The sequence below is a fragment of the Triturus cristatus genome, chromosome 7 (genome assembly GCF_964204655.1).
Source record: "Triturus cristatus chromosome 7, aTriCri1.1, whole genome shotgun sequence".
Lineage (NCBI taxonomy): Eukaryota > Metazoa > Chordata > Amphibia > Caudata > Salamandridae > Triturus > Triturus cristatus.
Window position 1 is genome coordinate 1,835,798,753 of NC_140590.1, and position 17,771 is coordinate 1,835,816,523.

General features: G+C 45.8%; 1 protein-coding gene across 4 annotated transcripts in view; it reads right to left on the reverse strand.

Annotated features, from left to right (window-relative positions):
- Positions 1-17,771, reverse strand: part of KEL (Kell metallo-endopeptidase (Kell blood group)) — a 543,196-nt gene that overhangs the window by 41,086 nt on the left and 484,339 nt on the right. For all 4 annotated transcript variants that reach the window (XM_085620172.1, XM_085620170.1, XM_085620169.1 and 1 more), the window contains 2 exons: positions 7,755-7,855; positions 1,773-1,883 (listed from right to left, as the gene is read on the reverse strand). In XM_085620172.1, coding sequence (XP_085476298.1) covers positions 1,773-1,883; positions 7,755-7,855 — 212 coding nt within the window. The remainder of the gene's footprint in view (positions 1-1,772; positions 1,884-7,754; positions 7,856-17,771) is intronic.

Sequence of the window (17,771 nt, forward strand, 5' to 3'; positions counted from 1 at the left end):
TCCGTTGTTCTTAATAGAATTGAAAATTCTTGTCACGAATGTTCGCAAATTTTTAATTCTGCCCACTTATTTCTATTTGACAACAGTGGTTATTAAAACATGGGATTTCTAGGTCCTGTCATCAAGGAGGTCAGAGGCTTAGGCTAGTCTTTCTACGCTGTCCATGATTTTACCAGCGTGCTGTGCAGCACAGCTCTTTCTGCAGCACAGTTTGATTTGATGCATCGGGATGTATGTCAGTGTTATTGCTGCACAACTAAAGCTATCAAACATTGCAATGCATATGTGACCAGACCAACCCACTGTCACCCTCATCCTGCGGATGTGAGAGGCTTGGTTTAGTCTTTCTACGCTGTCCATGATTTTACCAGCGTGCTGTGCAGCACAGCTCTTTCTGCAGTACAGGATGATCTGATGCACCAGGATCTATGACAGTGTTATTGCTGCACAACTAAAGCCATCAAACATTGCAATGATTGTGTGACCATCCCATTATTACCTTCATCCTGCGGATGTCTGATGCTTGGCTAGTCTTTCTACACTGACCATGATTTTACCAGCATGTTGTGCAGCACAGGACTTTATGCAGTACAGGATGATTTGATGCCCCAGGATCAAAAACAGGGTCATTGCTGCACAACTGAAGAATTCAAACATTGCAATGCATGTGAGACCATCCTATTATTCCCATCCTGAGGATGTCAGATGTTTGGGCTAGTCTTTCCACACTGTCCATGATTTTACCAGCATGCTTTGCAGCACAGGTCTTTATGCAGTACAGGATGATTTTGATGTATGACAGTGTCATTACTGCACAACTGAAGACATCAAACACTGCACTGTATATGTGACCAACCTACTGTTACCCCCATCCTGTGGTGATGCTTCCCTCTCACTCTGTATATTACTGGACACAAAGGCAGAATGAGATCAGAGCACCAGCAGGCAGGGCTGGCTGCAGGGGCTCCCACAATGGAGTCAGTCACTCAAATAACATTTCATCTACCTAGAGTGGGCTTTGGCTCCGCCCCTTGTTCATTATTGGATGCCTTTGCAGTCTAACTCAGTAGTGGTCTCTTGATTTGATGACTTTCCTCTCACCTTTTGTGTTTGTCCCACCAATGAGCATTTTGGTATTAAGTGTTTTCATTAGGTGATTGTGTCCTTTCAGGGTGTACTTGAGGGACTCATGATTCGCTACTCTGCGCTCCATGGAAGTGCGTATGTTTCCTTGCTCTCCCACCTGTTTTTCTTTCTTAAATCCCATCTCACCCAAATGCTGTATTTCCACAGATGGTCCCTGCCATACTCCATATTCCGCTAGTGTATTACATTTATTTATTAATTTATTTAAGGGGCTGGCAGCTGAAAATTGCCGCAGAACCACTCTTTTTCTTTTTAGCACAGTTTTTCTCATTTTAATTTGCCATTCTAGGAGAACTGTCCACCTTGTTTGAACTGTATATTAAATGTACAAGCATGCGTTATGACTTTCATGTGTGCATACATCACAATGCATTCGTTCACATCGGCGGCCATCTTAGAATGGGTTTACTATTATCGAAAGACCACTTCAAGCTCGACATCCATGCGTTGGCATGCTTCCTGTGTCTACTTGCTTGGTTTAGAATCTCAGTACGAATTGTTGCACAGAGATTAAGTATGCAGGACTTGTGCTGGAAGATCTACACATACTTCAGTGCTCGTGGACGGAGGAATGCCAGTGAGACACTGCTCATCAATTCAAAATAAGTCATAGAGAGGTGCCATACCTGGGGAAGTCCACATGGAAGAACGGGCTCCGGAACATGCCGGCGGGGAAGACCACAGCATTCTGGCTGATTGAGTAGTAGGAATGGACGGATGACGGATCCACCTCCCAGCTGGTGTGCGGGAATGAGCAAGGAAGACAAGAACATGTCAAAGTGAGAGACAAACTCGAGACATCTTTGCAGGCAGCATTAATTGCAATCTAGATAAATATGACGTTACCCACACCATCTATGGAACAGAGGAACCATGAAGCGGATATAAATGCTGTTAGAGTGAGTCGATGACAAGCAAGTATCGCCAGGCGCTGCGGAGGCAGCAAGGCCCAAGTAGGACATTCAATAGTCATTGTGGCTCTTGGCATGTTCTGAAGTCCCCAAAGTAAACATAAATGACATTGCAATGACACGGGAAGTCAAGGTAGACTTCTAAAATGTTGACAGCTTCACTAAGTACCCTGAAATAAAGGCTATAACTAGATGTGCTGACCTCAAGACATTGGTTTGCATAACTGAGAACATTAACGTACAATTCATACTCCCCAGAGGGAGGCATTAACGTACAATCCACACTGCCCAGAGGCAGGCATTAACGTACAATCCACACTGCCCAGAGGCAGGCATTAACGTACAATCCACACTGCCCAGAGGCAGACATTACCGTACAATCCACACTCCCCAGAGGCAGGCATTAATGTACAATCTACACGGCCCAGAGGCAGGTATTAACTTACAATCTACACGGCCCAGAGGCAGGTATTAACTTACAATCTACACGGCCCAGAGGCAGGCATTGACCAACAATCCACACGGCCCAGAGGCAGACATTAATATACAATCTACACGGCCAAGAGGCTGGCACTAACGTACAATCCACAAGGCCCAGTGGCAGGCATTAACGTATAATTCACACGGCCCAGAGGCAGGCATTAATGTACAATCTTATAAACCAAGAAATCCTAGGGTCTAATCACAAGTCAATTGTACATGTGAGCCAAACTTCTCAATAGAAAAGAGTATGTAGAAACAAAATAATAAATATACTAGAGAGGTTAACTAAGGGCAGATCCCTTTAAGGACGTAATCCCTCACTCACCAATGGTGACATGCTTCATCATAGGGACTCTCCTCCCAAAGGAAAAACCTAGTTCCTTTGACGGCTACAACCCCCTCACTGTGAGGGAGGAGCTCAGGGATGTTTTGATGGAATGTATTGGGTGTCCTAAACCCACCTATGATGAGTATAATGTGTGAGTGAGGACGCAGCGCAAATAATAAAGTGTGTGTGAGATGTTAAAACTGACTACTGAGCAGAAAAACAATTTTAATCTATATCTGCCTAGTGTCAGGATTAAAAAAGCAGTACACAAACGGCATGGATATCAGCCGCTCAGGTGTAATGACAAATGGTCGACATGTTTCAGCCGTATCAGGCTTTCATCAGGACCTACGCAAAAATTGCTGCTGCTCATAAAAAAGGTGAGAAAGTAAATGAATGGTTTGTAACTTCAAAGGATATTAAGAACCAAACTTGGGTCTCCTAGTGAATAGATTTCTTCATACCTATGGGGGTGAAAAAATATGTACAATGAATACTGCCCAGAGGCAGGCATTAACGTAAAATCCACACTGCCCAGAGGCAGACATTACCGTACGATCCACACTCCCCAGAGGCAGGCATTAATGTACAATCTACACGGCCCAGAGGCAGGCATTGACCAACAATCCACACGGCCCAGAGGCAGACATTAATATACAAACTACACGGCCAAGCGGCTGGCACTAACGTACAATCCACACGGCCCAGTGGCAGGCATTAACGTACAATTCACACGGCCCAGAGGCAGGCATTAATGTACAATCTTATAAACCAAGAAATCCTAGGGTCTAATCACAAGTCAATTGTACATGTGAGCCAAACTTCTCAATAGAAAAGAGTATGTAGAAACAAAATAATAAATATACTAGAGAGGTTGTACATATTTTTTCACCCCCATAGGTATGAAGAAATCTATTCACTAGGAGACCCAAGTTTGGTTCTTAATATCCTTTGAAGTTACAAACCATTCATTTACTTTCTCACCTTTTTTTGAGCAGCAGCAATTTTTGCGTAGGTCCTGATGAAAGCCTGATACGGCTGAAACATGTCGACCATTTGTCATTACACCTGAGCGGCTGATATCCATGCCGTTTGTGTACTGCTTTTTTAATCCTGACACTAGGCAGATATAGATTAAAATTGTTTTTCTGCTCAGTAGTCAGTTTTAACATCTCACACACACTTTATTATTTGCGCTGCGTCCTCACTCACACATTATACTCATCATAGGTGGGTTTAGGACACCCAATACATTCCATCAAAACATCCCTGAGCTCCTCACTCACAGTGAGGGGGTTGTAGCCCTCAAAGGAACTAGGTTTTTCCTTTGGGAGGAGAGTCCCTATGATGAAGCATGTCACCATTGGTGAGTGAGGGATTACGTCCTTAAAGGGATCTGACCTTAGTTAACCTCTCTAGTATATTTATTATTTTGTTTCTACATACTCTTTTCTATTGAGAAGTTTGGCTCACATGTACAATTGATTTGTGATTAGACCCTAGGATTTCTTGGTTTATAATGTGCTTTATAGGGGATTCAATCCTTAGTGGTCTTTAAATTTGTCCCTTGAACCCTCCCCCTTGAACTGTTGTGTTTTTTGATTAATGTACAATCCACACGGCCCAGTGGCAGGCATTAATGTACAATCCACACGGCCCAGAGGCAGGCATTAATGTACAATCCACACGGCCCAGGGGCAGGCATTAATGTTCAATCCACAAAGGTTAGAGGCAGATATTAACGTGCAATCCACATGGCCCAGAGGCAGGCATTAACCTACAATCCACACGGCCCAGAGGCATACATTGACGTACAATCCACACAGCCAAGAGGCAGGTATTAACATACATTTCACACTGCCCAGAGGCAGGCATTAACCCACAATCAACACAGCCCAGAGGCATACATTGACATACAATACACAGGGCCCAGAGGCAGGTATTTACATGCAATCCACACAGCCCAGAGGCAGGTATTAATGTACAATCTACACGGCCCAGAGGCAGGCATTAATGTACAATCCACACAGCCCAGAGGCAGGCATTAATGTACAATCTCTAGTGTCAGGGAGAGAACACTTCTTGTTTTCTTGTTTTAGTTACCCTCACACACATAAGCAAGCATGTTCTCACCATACACTGATTGGATATGACACACTTATTGAACGTGTTCTTAATGTTTTTCGCGGCGTATCTGTCCCTTATTCAATCTTTCAGATGGAGCCTGGCAGTACACAGATACACATACATTCTACACGCTGCGAGGAGTAGCTACTCTGCCCTCGACCTACAGTGAGTATAGGGAAATTCCACCCTGTAATTGCACTCACATATGGGGTTCTCTATTTGCCCTGAAGAAAGTCCAGGACCTTCACGGCCATTTTGGACTGAAACATGTCGGCACTAGGGTCTTAGGACCATAATACCCTAACAAGACCCGTTTTTAGATTTTTTACTAACCCAGACAGACACAAGAATAAAGGGAAACCGGGGGTCTGCCTGAGGTGTTTTATCTTTAACCCCCCTCCTCCTTCATCTATTCCAAGAGCTCCCAACACTGTGGGTGAGCCCACCCCGACTTGTAGGGGTCGAGGTGACCCGATGATGAAGCATGACACCACTAGGGTGTGTGAGGGTAACTAAAACAGGAAGTGTTCTCTCCCTGACAGAAGATTGTGTTTAGCACAACCTTTCACTAGAGAGGCCCCATTCTTCCCCCTCAATTTGTCCCTGTCTTTCGACACGGATAACATAATAACCTCTCTGACTACGGTCAACTGGAGTATCATTTGTGATTAATTGCTTTGATGGGAGGATATACTCCAAGTTAAAGATTTCCTCTTTAACGCCCCCAGATACTGGGACTAATTCCCGGTACCCTTACGTGTTAATATTAATGTACAATCCACACAGCTTAGAGGCAGGTATTAACGTGCAATCCACATGGCCCAGAGGCAGGCATTAACCTACAATCCACATGGCCCAGAGGAATAAATTGAAGTACAATCCACACGGCCAAGAGGCAGGTATTAACGTACATTTCACACTGGCCAGAGGCAGGCATTAACCTACAATCTTCACAGCCCAGAGGCATACATTGACGTACAATCCACATGGCCCAGAGGCAGGCATTAACCTACAATCAACACAGCCCAGAGGCATATATTGACATACAATACACAGGGCCCAAAGGCAGGTATTAACATGCAATCAACACAGCCCAGAGGCAGGTATTAACGTACAATCCACACAACCCCGAGGCAGGCATTAATGTACAATCCACAAGGCCCAGAGGCAGGCTTAAATGTACAATCCACACGGCCCAGAGGCAGGCATTAACTTACAATCCACACAGCACAGAGGCAGGTATTAACTTACAATCCACACAGCCCAGAGGCAGGTATTAACTTTCAATCCACACAGCCCAGAGGCATACATTGACATACAATGCTCACGGCCCAGAGGCATTCATTGGCATAAAAACCACACGGCCCATAGGCCGGCATTAACGTACAATCCACACGGCCCAGAGACAGGCATTAATGTACAGTCCACACGGCCCGTAGGCAGGTATTAACGTACATTTCACACTGGCCAGAGGCAGGCATTAACCTACAATCAACACAGCCCAGAGGCATACATTGACGTACAATCCACATGGCCCAGAGGCAGGCATTAACCTACAATCAACACAGCCCAGAGGCATACATTGACATACAATACACAGGGCCCAAAGGCAGGTATTAAAATGCAATCCACACAGCCCAGAGGCAGGTATTAACGTACAATCCACACAACCCTGAGGCAGGCATTAATGTACAATCCACAAGGCCCAGAGGCAGGCTTAAATGTACAATCCACACGGCCCAAAGGCAGGCATTAACTTACAATCCACACAGCCCAGAGGCAGGTATTAACTTACAATCCACACAGCCCAGAGGCAGGTATTAACTTTCAATCCACACAGCCCAGAAGCATACATTGACGTACAATGCTCACGGCCCAGAGGCATTCATTGGCATAAAAACCACACGGCCCATAGGCCGGCATTAACGTACAATCCACACGCCCCAGAGACAGGCATTAATGTACAGTCCACACGGCCCAGAGGCAGACATTAATGTACAATACACACAGCCCAGAACCAGGCATTAACGTACAGTCCACGCGGCCCAGAGGCCGGCATTAACATACATTCCACACAGCCCAAAGGAATGCATTATTGTGCAGTACACAGAGCCCAGAAGCATGCAGTAATTCCAAAAACCCTGAAAGCATGAACTAATGTGCAATCCACACAACCCGGAAGGAAGCATTAAACCAAAGTTCACACTGCACACAAGAATGTATTAATGCAGGTTCAACACAGTCCAAAAGCATGCATTAATCCACATAGCCTAGTGGCATGCTTTAACGTAAAATCCACACAGCCTACAGGCATGCATTTATGTACAAACCACATGCCCCAAAAGCACACATTGATGTAGAATCCACACAGCACAAAACAGTGGGCAACCTGCATGATGACAACCCAGGACAGTGTGGCAACCTGCACCTGGACAGTGCACAAGCTCTAAGAGGCCACAGCAGACGCAGACCCACGGTATTCACTGCCAACATGAGATAATACTGGACTTCAGAATATAGCATAAAGCAGCATGATGCAACATAATGAATTTATAGCAGTTTAGAGTGGTATAGGCAGCATAACATAGCAAAGGACAGCGTGGACTAACATAACAGCCTAGAAGTAAACTGCATAATATAACGTAACATACATTTAGATATTGAGAAATGTAAATATTTATTCTTGTGCAAATGAGGATTACTCTTAGATTGTGTACCAGTCTCAGGAGCTCTGTAAGGATTGTCCAATAAACACATACTTGTCTTGTCCATGATGATTCAAGGATCCGAAGTGAAGACCTTCCCTTGGGGTGTTCAGCTTCAGCACATTCTGGAAGAAGGTGTCCTCGCCAAGATCCAACTTGAGACAAGGGAAAAACAATAAACAAAAGAGGAGCGCGACTGAAGGATCGCAGGCGCAAGAGAGAGTGAGGAGATTGGGTGGAATGTAGTAACAAACTCAAGCATTCATTGTGTTAAGAGGCAGAGGCTCATATAATGCAGTCTCTCTTCTTACTGTTTATTTCAGAAGGACCAATAACCTGTGTGGTATCCTCCTCTCTAGGTGGCAATTCAGTAAGGAGATTAAACTCCACCTCTACTCCACCAAACTCAGTGGTGGGAAAAGGAAAAACCTTTTTTATACAACCCTCGCCCACTCTAGTAGTGGCATGCGTCATCATCGGGTTCACCCTGACTCCTAAAGGTCAGGATGGGGTCAACCATATTCTAGGGAGCTCTTTGAAGAAGTGTTTGTTTTGTGGGGGGTTATATACTATTAGATACAAATTCCTCATCCACCCCAAGGTATCCCCTTATTCTTGGGGTGGGGGGGTGGTGTGTGGGGAAAAATGGGAAAGATTAAAACTATAAATATAAGGGGCAAGCAGGATATTGTGGTCCTTTGACCCTAATGTTAAACACGCAGAAGGACTACATATATTTACATAATGTCATAATGCATTTTGGGGTAAAGCAGGAAATAACAAAATACAACCAATAACAAGCTAGGAATGGGGGCCAATCCCTGCTGGCTCCGCCTCTGATTCCTTCTGGTTTAAAAAAGCAAGCACGAGCCCATGAGGCTTTGCTAAACGCATATGATGCGAAGTTTCTAGTTTGTTGATTCATCGCTTGAGTAGCCAATGCCTTGATATCAATGATTGACTCTGTACTATGCACTGTCTGTGTTACACTCCATAGCATGTTAGGAGGAATCCACTTTGCTTTTCCTGCCTTTACAATGATCTCCAGAGGTCTAGCCCAAATTTGCCAACAGCTAGCGCGAGTCGTAGTAGTTACACCCTTATGGCAGACTCAACCTTGGTATCCGATTTTACTGGAGTTATAAGAGGATTACCCAACCCTACACCTAGTCTTGCAAGAAATTCTGAAAAAACCATTGGGACAGAATTTCATTTTGGTCATACAGAACATATCGCAACAAACGGCATGAAATCTATCAGGGAAATTTCAGATAGGCCAGGACTTTTGGAAACTGCATCAGAAAATATCAAGACATCTTGGGCCCCAGGTATTCCGCAAGGATACAGATCAGCTTGGGGAACGTGGTGTCGCTGCTGTGCGGGAAGGGGCGAGGATCCCTTTTCAGTAGCTGTACCCAGATTTCTACATCTTCTAGCCTCTTTGGCAGCTGACCAGAAGTCGTTCAGGACTATTAACAGATACAAAGCATCTATTTTGGCCGGGCATGGGAAGGCAGCGCATACACCAGTCAGTGAGCATCCCTTAGATTAATGCAAGGAGTGAGTTTCATGAACCCTCCACAGCCCAGGTATACCACTATTTGGGACGTTAATAAGGTACTAAGGGGCATATTATCAAGCACGGCGTTAACATTATCGCCGCTTTAGCGGCATAAAACTGCCACTAAATCGGCAATAATGGGCTTGATAATATGCCGCAGTGAATTCCAATAGAAGCCCATGTTGTCATGCTCCTCCCCCCTCGAACGTCGTATGTACCTGGTAGCCCGCTGAACTCACCGAGAGGTGGTGGGGGCATCCATCCGGAATCAAAAGCAAAAGCCCTTTGGGGGTGGCTAACAGAGTGGTGGGGAGCGACTCGAGAAAACTACGGAGACAGGAGCCCGGACGGGGACCGGCGCCACTTAGCCAAACTACAGTTCCCAGGTTCCCCGGCCCTCCGTAATTGACGCCGATCATGTGGGCGTCACCCGGAAGCAGCTCCAGTTCAAAACGCTGCTTGGCGTTTTACTCACCGCTGGTTATTCTTCGAAGGAGCCGAGGAGTTCAGAGCAGCCAGTGATTTCCTGATGTCCAGTTCGCCCGTGTAGGGTAAGGGTGCACTTGCACCAGTGGGAACCTTGTGAGCCATCCGGCTCTTGTACAATAGACGCGGAGTACCGCGTTTGCTTTTGACATTTCATACGCTTCGAGCGTGTTCTTGTAAAGTGAAACTTCCGAACCTTGCTCAACCGTTTGCTTTACCCATGCTCGCCTCAAAGGGGTTAGGTGATTAGGAAACCAGTCCCCGGCAGAGGCATCGTGAAATCATTGACATTTGCATAGTTCATAGAGTTGAAAGACGTATTTTCACTCTCCTTCCTTTGTGTGTCTTAACAGGGGGTTTAAGAGGCGGCAGTCTGCTCTTCCCCTATGACGTGAAGCAAGGCATTAATTCTGGTGTGTATGGTTACCGAGTGAGGCTGAGAGTTGTTGCATGGTTGTTGTGTGAAGGGAGCAAGTATTCATAACGCCTCCCTTTTCTCCATAGAAGCCCTAGTGGCAAACAGAACAGATTGTTGCTTGTGTGAAGTCCAGGATGTTTACACCTGGAGAACAAGAGTTTTATTGATTTACAGGTGCGTTAGATACGATAACGCCACAGGCTTGAGTTAACTCCACAGTGTTCAAATGAGGCTAATGTGTTAGTGTCTTTTTCCTTTTCAGATCTCCCTCCCTGCTGTTCCCATCCTTTCCTTCCCCCGCTTGACCATCCCACTCTCCTGTGCTTTTACAGCATTCAGGGTTGGGGCTGTCGAGAGGTGGACCCCTTTTAGCATCGATCCGCTCCCGAGGAATCTTTGAGGCAACAGAATAACCAGCCCACGAATTGACTTCCTCCTGGGCGGGTCGATACGAGCGATGGCCTCATTAGAGGAGGTCTTAGGTGCCTTATCACTAGTGCAGCAAGAACTAGCCACCTCTCGAGAAGAAACAGCGGCCTTAAAGCAAAGAATCGAAGGAATGCAGCGTAATCCCTTTGATGTGGGTACAGGAAGGTTTCCCTTAGGGAGCTTTTCATCCTCAGCCACACCATTCAGCATAGAATTACCAACGCCTATTCCTCTTGCAGCGCCTGAACGGTTTTCAGGGGAAGCCCATAAGGTGCAGGTGTTTATCACACAAATACTCCTACATTTTTCTTGCAAACCCAAGGCATTCCCTTCTAACCAGTCTAGAGTAGCCTTTACTATTTCTTACTTAAATGGCGATGCCGCCTAGTGGGCCGTTCCCCTAGTAAGGCGCGATGATCCTCTGTTGTACGACTGGGATGCATTCCGTGAGGAATTTGAACGAGTGTTTGACCGTAGAGCAGCCACCTTTACAGCTGACCGTGAGTTGCTGGAATTAAGACAAGGGAATAGGGACCTAGTAGCCTACGTAAACGCCTTCCAACGGTTGGTTACAGAAACTGAATGGCCCGAGAGTAAGCAAAGCGCGTTGTTTTATCAGGGCCTTAAAGATGAGCTGAAGGACACCTTAGCGACAATTGACCCGCAACCCACCTCCTGTAAAGCTCTTATTAGTTTGACCCAAAGGTTAGATCATCGCCTAGCAGACCGTCGGGTGGATAAAAGACGAGGGGATAAACCCGCGCTTAGGTATGACCGAGCTAGAATAGTTCCAGGATCTTATAACACAGCTCCAGAACCCATGGAGATAGGTTCAGTTCGGGCCCCACTCACCGCAGAGGAAAAAGAGCAAAGACGCAGGAATGGCTTGTGCTTATACTGCGGTAAGAAGGGACATTACGTGAAGGATTGTGTAGCTAAGCCTAAGGGAAGGGATCGAGAGTTGTTATCTCGTTTAAGTGGAGAAGGTACGAAGACGGAAAACCCCAGGGCTCAAGAAGACAAGAAGGGAGGTTCTTGGGCATAAAAACGATCCCTTCAGTTCAAAACACCGTAGAAGGCCCGACATCCCACTTCCATGTACGGCTACATGTACACCTTGAAGATAGGAAGTGTTCCTTTACAGCCATGGTGGATTCAGGGGTAACCGGCCTTTTTATGGATAAAGAACTAGCAACCCTGTTGCAGATACCGTTGATACCAAAATCCGAACCGGAAATAGTGATGACCGTGGATGGACGGCAACTGCTTTCTGGCCCTATTAGGTATTGTACCAAAAATCTTGTAATATCATGGGAAGAACAACACTGGGAAACACTCAGTTTCAATGTAATACATGCACCCCAGTATGGGGTTATCATAGGTCTTCCATGGCTTAGGAAACACAATCCAGCCATTGATTGGGAGAAAGACAGAATCACTTTTACCTCGTCCTACTGCCTAGAGAATTGCATCCAGAGCCATAGACCGGGGAAGGAGGTTTCCCCAACACATGTAATAGCCACAGCTGAAGAAAAGGAAGTCCTTTTACCGGCATCTACCATGACCTCAAGGACGTGTTCGACGAGGACCAAGCTAATGTTTTGCCACCACATCGCAGTTACGACTGCCAAATAGATTTGATACCAGGGGCGGTGGTGCCTTGTGGAAGGGTGTACACCCTCACCGAACCAGAAAACGAACATTTGCGCCACTACCTAGACACATACTTGCACAACGGATTTATAAGACCGTCCAAATCCCCCGCAGCTTCGCCTCTCTTTTTTATACCAAAAGCAAACCGAGAACTCAGAGCCTGTGTGGACTTTAGGGCACTGAATAGCATCACCATTAAGAACCGTTATCCGTTGCCACTTATTCCCGTGCTACTAGATCAAGTACGTCAAGCGGTGATATACACCCGTTTAGATCTTAAGGGCGCATATCACTTGGTACGGATGTGCAAGGGCGATGAATGGAAAACTGCCTTTCGCACCAGATATGGGTTATTTGAGTACTGCGTAATGCCTTATGGACTATGCAACGCCCCAGCCGCATTTCAATTCTTTTTGACAGATGTACTTCGGGAATTCCTTGATATCACAGTCATCGTTTACATAGATGACATTTTGGTGTATTCAGAAAGAGAAGAAGACCACATTGAACATGTATGGGCAGTTTTGCTTACTCTTAGAAAACATCGCCTATATTGCAAAATAAGCAAATGCGAGTTCCATGTGGGAAAGGTTGAATTCTTGGGTATAATCCTATCAGCTGATGGACAAGAAATGACAACACATATAATACAAGCAGTCCTTGATTGGTCACCTCCCAAGAATGTGAAAGAACTACAACGCTTTATGGGATTTGCCAACTTTTATAGGCGCTTTATCCAACAGTTCTCACAGGTGTCAGCTCCCTTGACCAGACTACTGAAGAAAAATGTTGTCTATACATGGACTGAAGATGCCCAGAAGGCTTTCGCCGGGTTGAAAATCGCCTTCACCACTGCCCCTGTTTTGGCCCACCCTGACACTGACGAGCCCTATATAGTAGAGGCAGATGCATCGGATGTGGCAGTAGGAGACATTTTATCCCAAGGAAATAAAGACAACGGACAACTGCATCCGGTGGCTTATATGTCTCGCAAATTGAACACGGCAGAAACCCACTATACTATAGCGGAAAAGGAACTCCTAGCTATCAAGGATGCCTTTATGGAATGGAGGCATTATTTAATGGGAGCCAGGCATACCGTAACGGTATATACAGACCATAGAAACCTACAATTCATGAAGTCAGCTCGCTTACTTACACCGCGTCAACTACGGTGGATGTTATTCTTCGCCGAGTTTGACTTCATAGTGACATATAGACCAGGGGCAGAAAACCGGAAGGCAGATGCTCTATCTCGCCGTGACAATTCCCTTGCAGTGGACCAACCAGAGTTGCAAGCCATCATTTCCTCCGACAAAGTTATCTGTGTGATCCAAACAGATAGATTCCTGGAACAAGTGAGACAAGCCATGAAAAGTGCAGTATGGAAGAAATGGATGGAAGAGAATACCGAGTGGCTCGTAAAAGTAGGCCTTCCCATGCGAAAAGGTCAGCTGTTAATTCCAACCGATGGCTTAAGACAAACCGTCTTCAACTGGTGCCATATGGATCCATGTGCAGGACACATAGGAATAGAGAAAACCATGGAGAAAATATCGCGATACTTTTGGTGGCCCAAAATTAGACAAGATGTCACTGAACGAATCCGACAGTGCATAGTATGTAGCCAGGCCAAGGCTGACCACAGGAAACCATCAGGATTGCTTCAACCATTGCCCACTCCTGAAACACCTTGGGAATACGTGTCTATGGACTTCATTGTAGGGTTACCGAAGGACAAGGGATGCACAGTCATATTTGTGGTAGTGGATAGCCTGACGAAGCTGGGCCACTTCATAGCATGTACAGGTCTCCCATCATCATCCCAGTTGGCAACATTATTACTCACAAATATCGTTCGTTTTCACGGCCTACCCAAGGTCATTATCACAGATAGGGGCCCTCAATTCACCAGCAAATTTTGGAAAACCTGGTGCGCAACACTACATATATCAAACAATACGTCTACAGCTTTCCACCCACAAACAGATGGACAGACCGAGCGTCTTAACCAAACCCTAAAGAACTACTTAAGATGCTATGTAGACCAAACAACGGAAGAATGGGTGGATCTACTATGGTTGGCTGAAGTCGCGTATAACGATGCCCTGCATAGTTCCAGTAATCTAACGCCCTTCTATTGTACATATGGATTTCATCCTCGCTTTCTCCCCATGATAAAACCTCAAGGTAATGAAAAGGTACCTGAAGTACACGAAAGAATCACAATCATACAAGACAACTTGAAAACCGCTAGGAAGAACTTACAACAAACTAAGGAACGATACAAAAAACAGGCAGATAAGCACCGTAGAGCGGGTCCAAACTATAAGGAGGGCGAATTCGTGTGGCTATCTACAAAGAATTTACGATTTCGCAAATACAGTATTTTCAATCCACGGTACATCGGGCCATACCACATAGTGAAACAGATCAACCCAGTAGCGTTCAAACTGGCCTTGCCCTCACACATAAAAATCCATCCGGTTTTTCATGTTTCCGTTCTGAAGCCCTCAGCTAGACCAAAACAACTACCACTGAACCCTATATTGATAGATGGGGAACCCGAGTACGAGGTGAAAAGGATTCTTGATTCCAAGTGGAGACGCAAATCCTTATGGTACCTCTTGGCGCGGAAAAACTATGGACCCGAGGAGAACTCATGGGAGCCAGCGACTAATGTACACGCCCCTCGTCTAGTAGCACTTTTCCATAAAAACCATCCGAGTAAACCCGGTCCACAGAAAGGGGCCCCGAAAGAAGGAAGTGCTGTCATGCTCCTCCCCCCCGAACATCGTATGTACCTGGTAGCCCGCTGAACTCACCGAGAGGTGGTGGGGGCATCCATCCGGAATCAAAAGCAAAAGCCCTTTGGGGGTGGCTAACAGAGTGGTGGGGAGCGACTCGAGAAAACTACGGAGACAGGAGCCCGGACGGGGACCGGCGCCACTTAGCCAAACTACAGTTCCCAGGTTCCCCGGCCCTCCGTAATTGACGCCGATCACGTGGGCGTCACCCGGAAGCAGCTCCAGTTCAAAACGCTGCTTGGCGTTTTACTCACCGCTGGTTATTCTTTGAAGGAGCCGAGGAGTTCAGAGCAGCCAGTGATTTCCTGATGTCCAGTTCGCCCGTGTAGGGTAAGGGTGCACTTGCACCAGTGGGAACCTTGTGAGCCATCCGGCTCTTGTACAATAGACGCGGAGTACCGCGTTTGCTTTTGACATTTCATACGCTTCAAGCGTGTTCTTGTAAAGTGAAACTTCCGAACCTTGCTCAACTGTTTGCTTTACCCATGCTCGCCTCAAAGGGGTTAGGTGATTAGGAAACCAGTCCCCGGCAGAGGCATCGTGACATCATTGACATTTGCATAGTTCATAGAGTTGAAAGACGTATTTTAACTCTCCTTCCTTTGTGTGTCTTAACAGGGGGTTTAAGAGGCGGCAGTCTGCTCACCCCTGTGACGTGAAGCAAGGCATTAATTCTGGTGTGTATGGTTACCGAGTGAGGCTGAGAGTTGTTGCATGGTTGTTGTGTGAAGGGAGCAAGTATTCATAACGCCTCCCTTTTCTCCATAGAAGCCCTAGTGGCAAACAGAACAGATTGTTGCTTGTGTGAAGTCCAGGATGTTTACACCTGGAGAACAAGAGTTTTATTGATTTACAGGTGCGTTAGATACGATACCGCCACAAGCTTGAGTTATCTCCACAGTGTTCAAATGAGGCTAATGTGTTAGTGTCTTTTTCCTTTTCAGATCTCCCTCCCTGCTGTTCCCATCCTTTCCTTCCCCCGCTTGACCATCCCACTCTCCTGTGCTTCTACAGCATTCAGGGTTGGGGCTGTCGAGAGGTGGACCCCTTTTGGCATCGATCCGCTCCCGAGGAATCTTCGAGGCAACACATGTTGACACCAGAACATGAGCTTCTATGGGAGTTCACAAGGGCATATTATCAAGCCCATTATCGCCGCTTTAGCGGTAGTTTTCTGCTGCTAATGAGGCGATAATGTTAACGCCGTTTCTTGATAATATGCCCCAAAATTCGATTGAATCAAAGGGAAATAAATATTATCTTTCAAACTATTATCTGCTAAACTGGTAATGTTACTGTGTCTGGTGTCTTTCAAACTGGTGTCAAATGTGAGGGCCCTGGTTATTACAGGGCTGAGTTTTTCTCCAGATGGTGTTCATTTTAATATAGTAAGACATACGACATGCTCAATTACTTATATACATTTTCCAAGTTTCCATTCACATTCGAAACTGTGTGGTAAGGTGTCTTAAGAGGTATATAGAAGTGACTAAGAATTTAAGGACAGAAGCCCTTGACTTACTAACAGCTTTATGTAGACTCTTCACTCCTTTGCTTGCCACCACTCTAAGTTGGCTGGTTACTTTGGTCGCCCTTTGGTTAGAGGGGCTCTGGCTTTTAAGGCCTGCTTGGGTGGGCGCCAGATGGAGGATATCCTTCGAACAGCAGGCTGGTAAAGAGTATTAATCTTTAAGACCTTTTATGGTAATCCAGTAGGTCAGGCAGTTGTGGATATGCTTTGAACATGCAAACTATGAGCCTCGGCCTTGTAATAAATGTGCAGACTCTCCTAGCCAGTTATGGAGGAGAGTCTTGATTGTATTAAAGGCAAAGAGACGATTACTATCCCACCTCTGTATTGTCGCTCACCCTAAACTGTATATATTCAGGCCCAGATTTACTAAGGTCTTGCCTCACTGTTGCATCACGCAAGGCGACACAAGGCAATGCAAGCCCTTAAATCGGATTTACTAAGCCCGCAACTCCACCTTGCATGGCTTAGTAAATCTGGAGTAATGCAAAATAGCGAAATGTGCTGCCTTGCGGTACCCTGCATTGGGAAGACGTTCCATGGGTAGAGCGTGGGTGTTCCCACACATCCACCCATAGTTTTTGACACATTCCCAGATGTAATAAGACGTGTAGACCTGCGGATGTACCAAAACAGTACGCCATCCCTGTAGACGCCTAACTGGGAGAAATATCTTTGTTTTGCTTCGTTATTTGCTCTTGGTAGGCCTGCTCCATTCTGCATCACACATTGAAGGAGGAAAATGCCTCTGAGGATTGTTTATGTGAAAGAAGGTGTAATTTTCTTCCCCAAAAACAATCCTGCTTGTAACGCAGGCACCTTCGCACTATGGTACATGGGTGCCTGCTTTGGCGCTAGGCAGCACTAAGTGCACCAGTGCAGGATGATAGCAGGAATGAGTTATATCTTTGTAGATATGGTGCATCCGCGCTCTCTCCCTGGCACAGCAAGTTGTCTTGGTGCCAGTTTTAGTAAATCTGGGCCTGGATTTCTTTTCAGTGCCTGTGGCAGAGCAAGAGCAGGCATCTGCATGAAAAGCCAAAACTGGAAATGTACATTTAACGCTGTTAAATGGACCATAAATGAATGAATCAAACTAATTCTGTACAAAGATAAGAAGATGTAAATAGTTTTTTTCTTGGACTTTTCTTATTATTTTTGTTCCTAAGAATCATGCATTGACTTT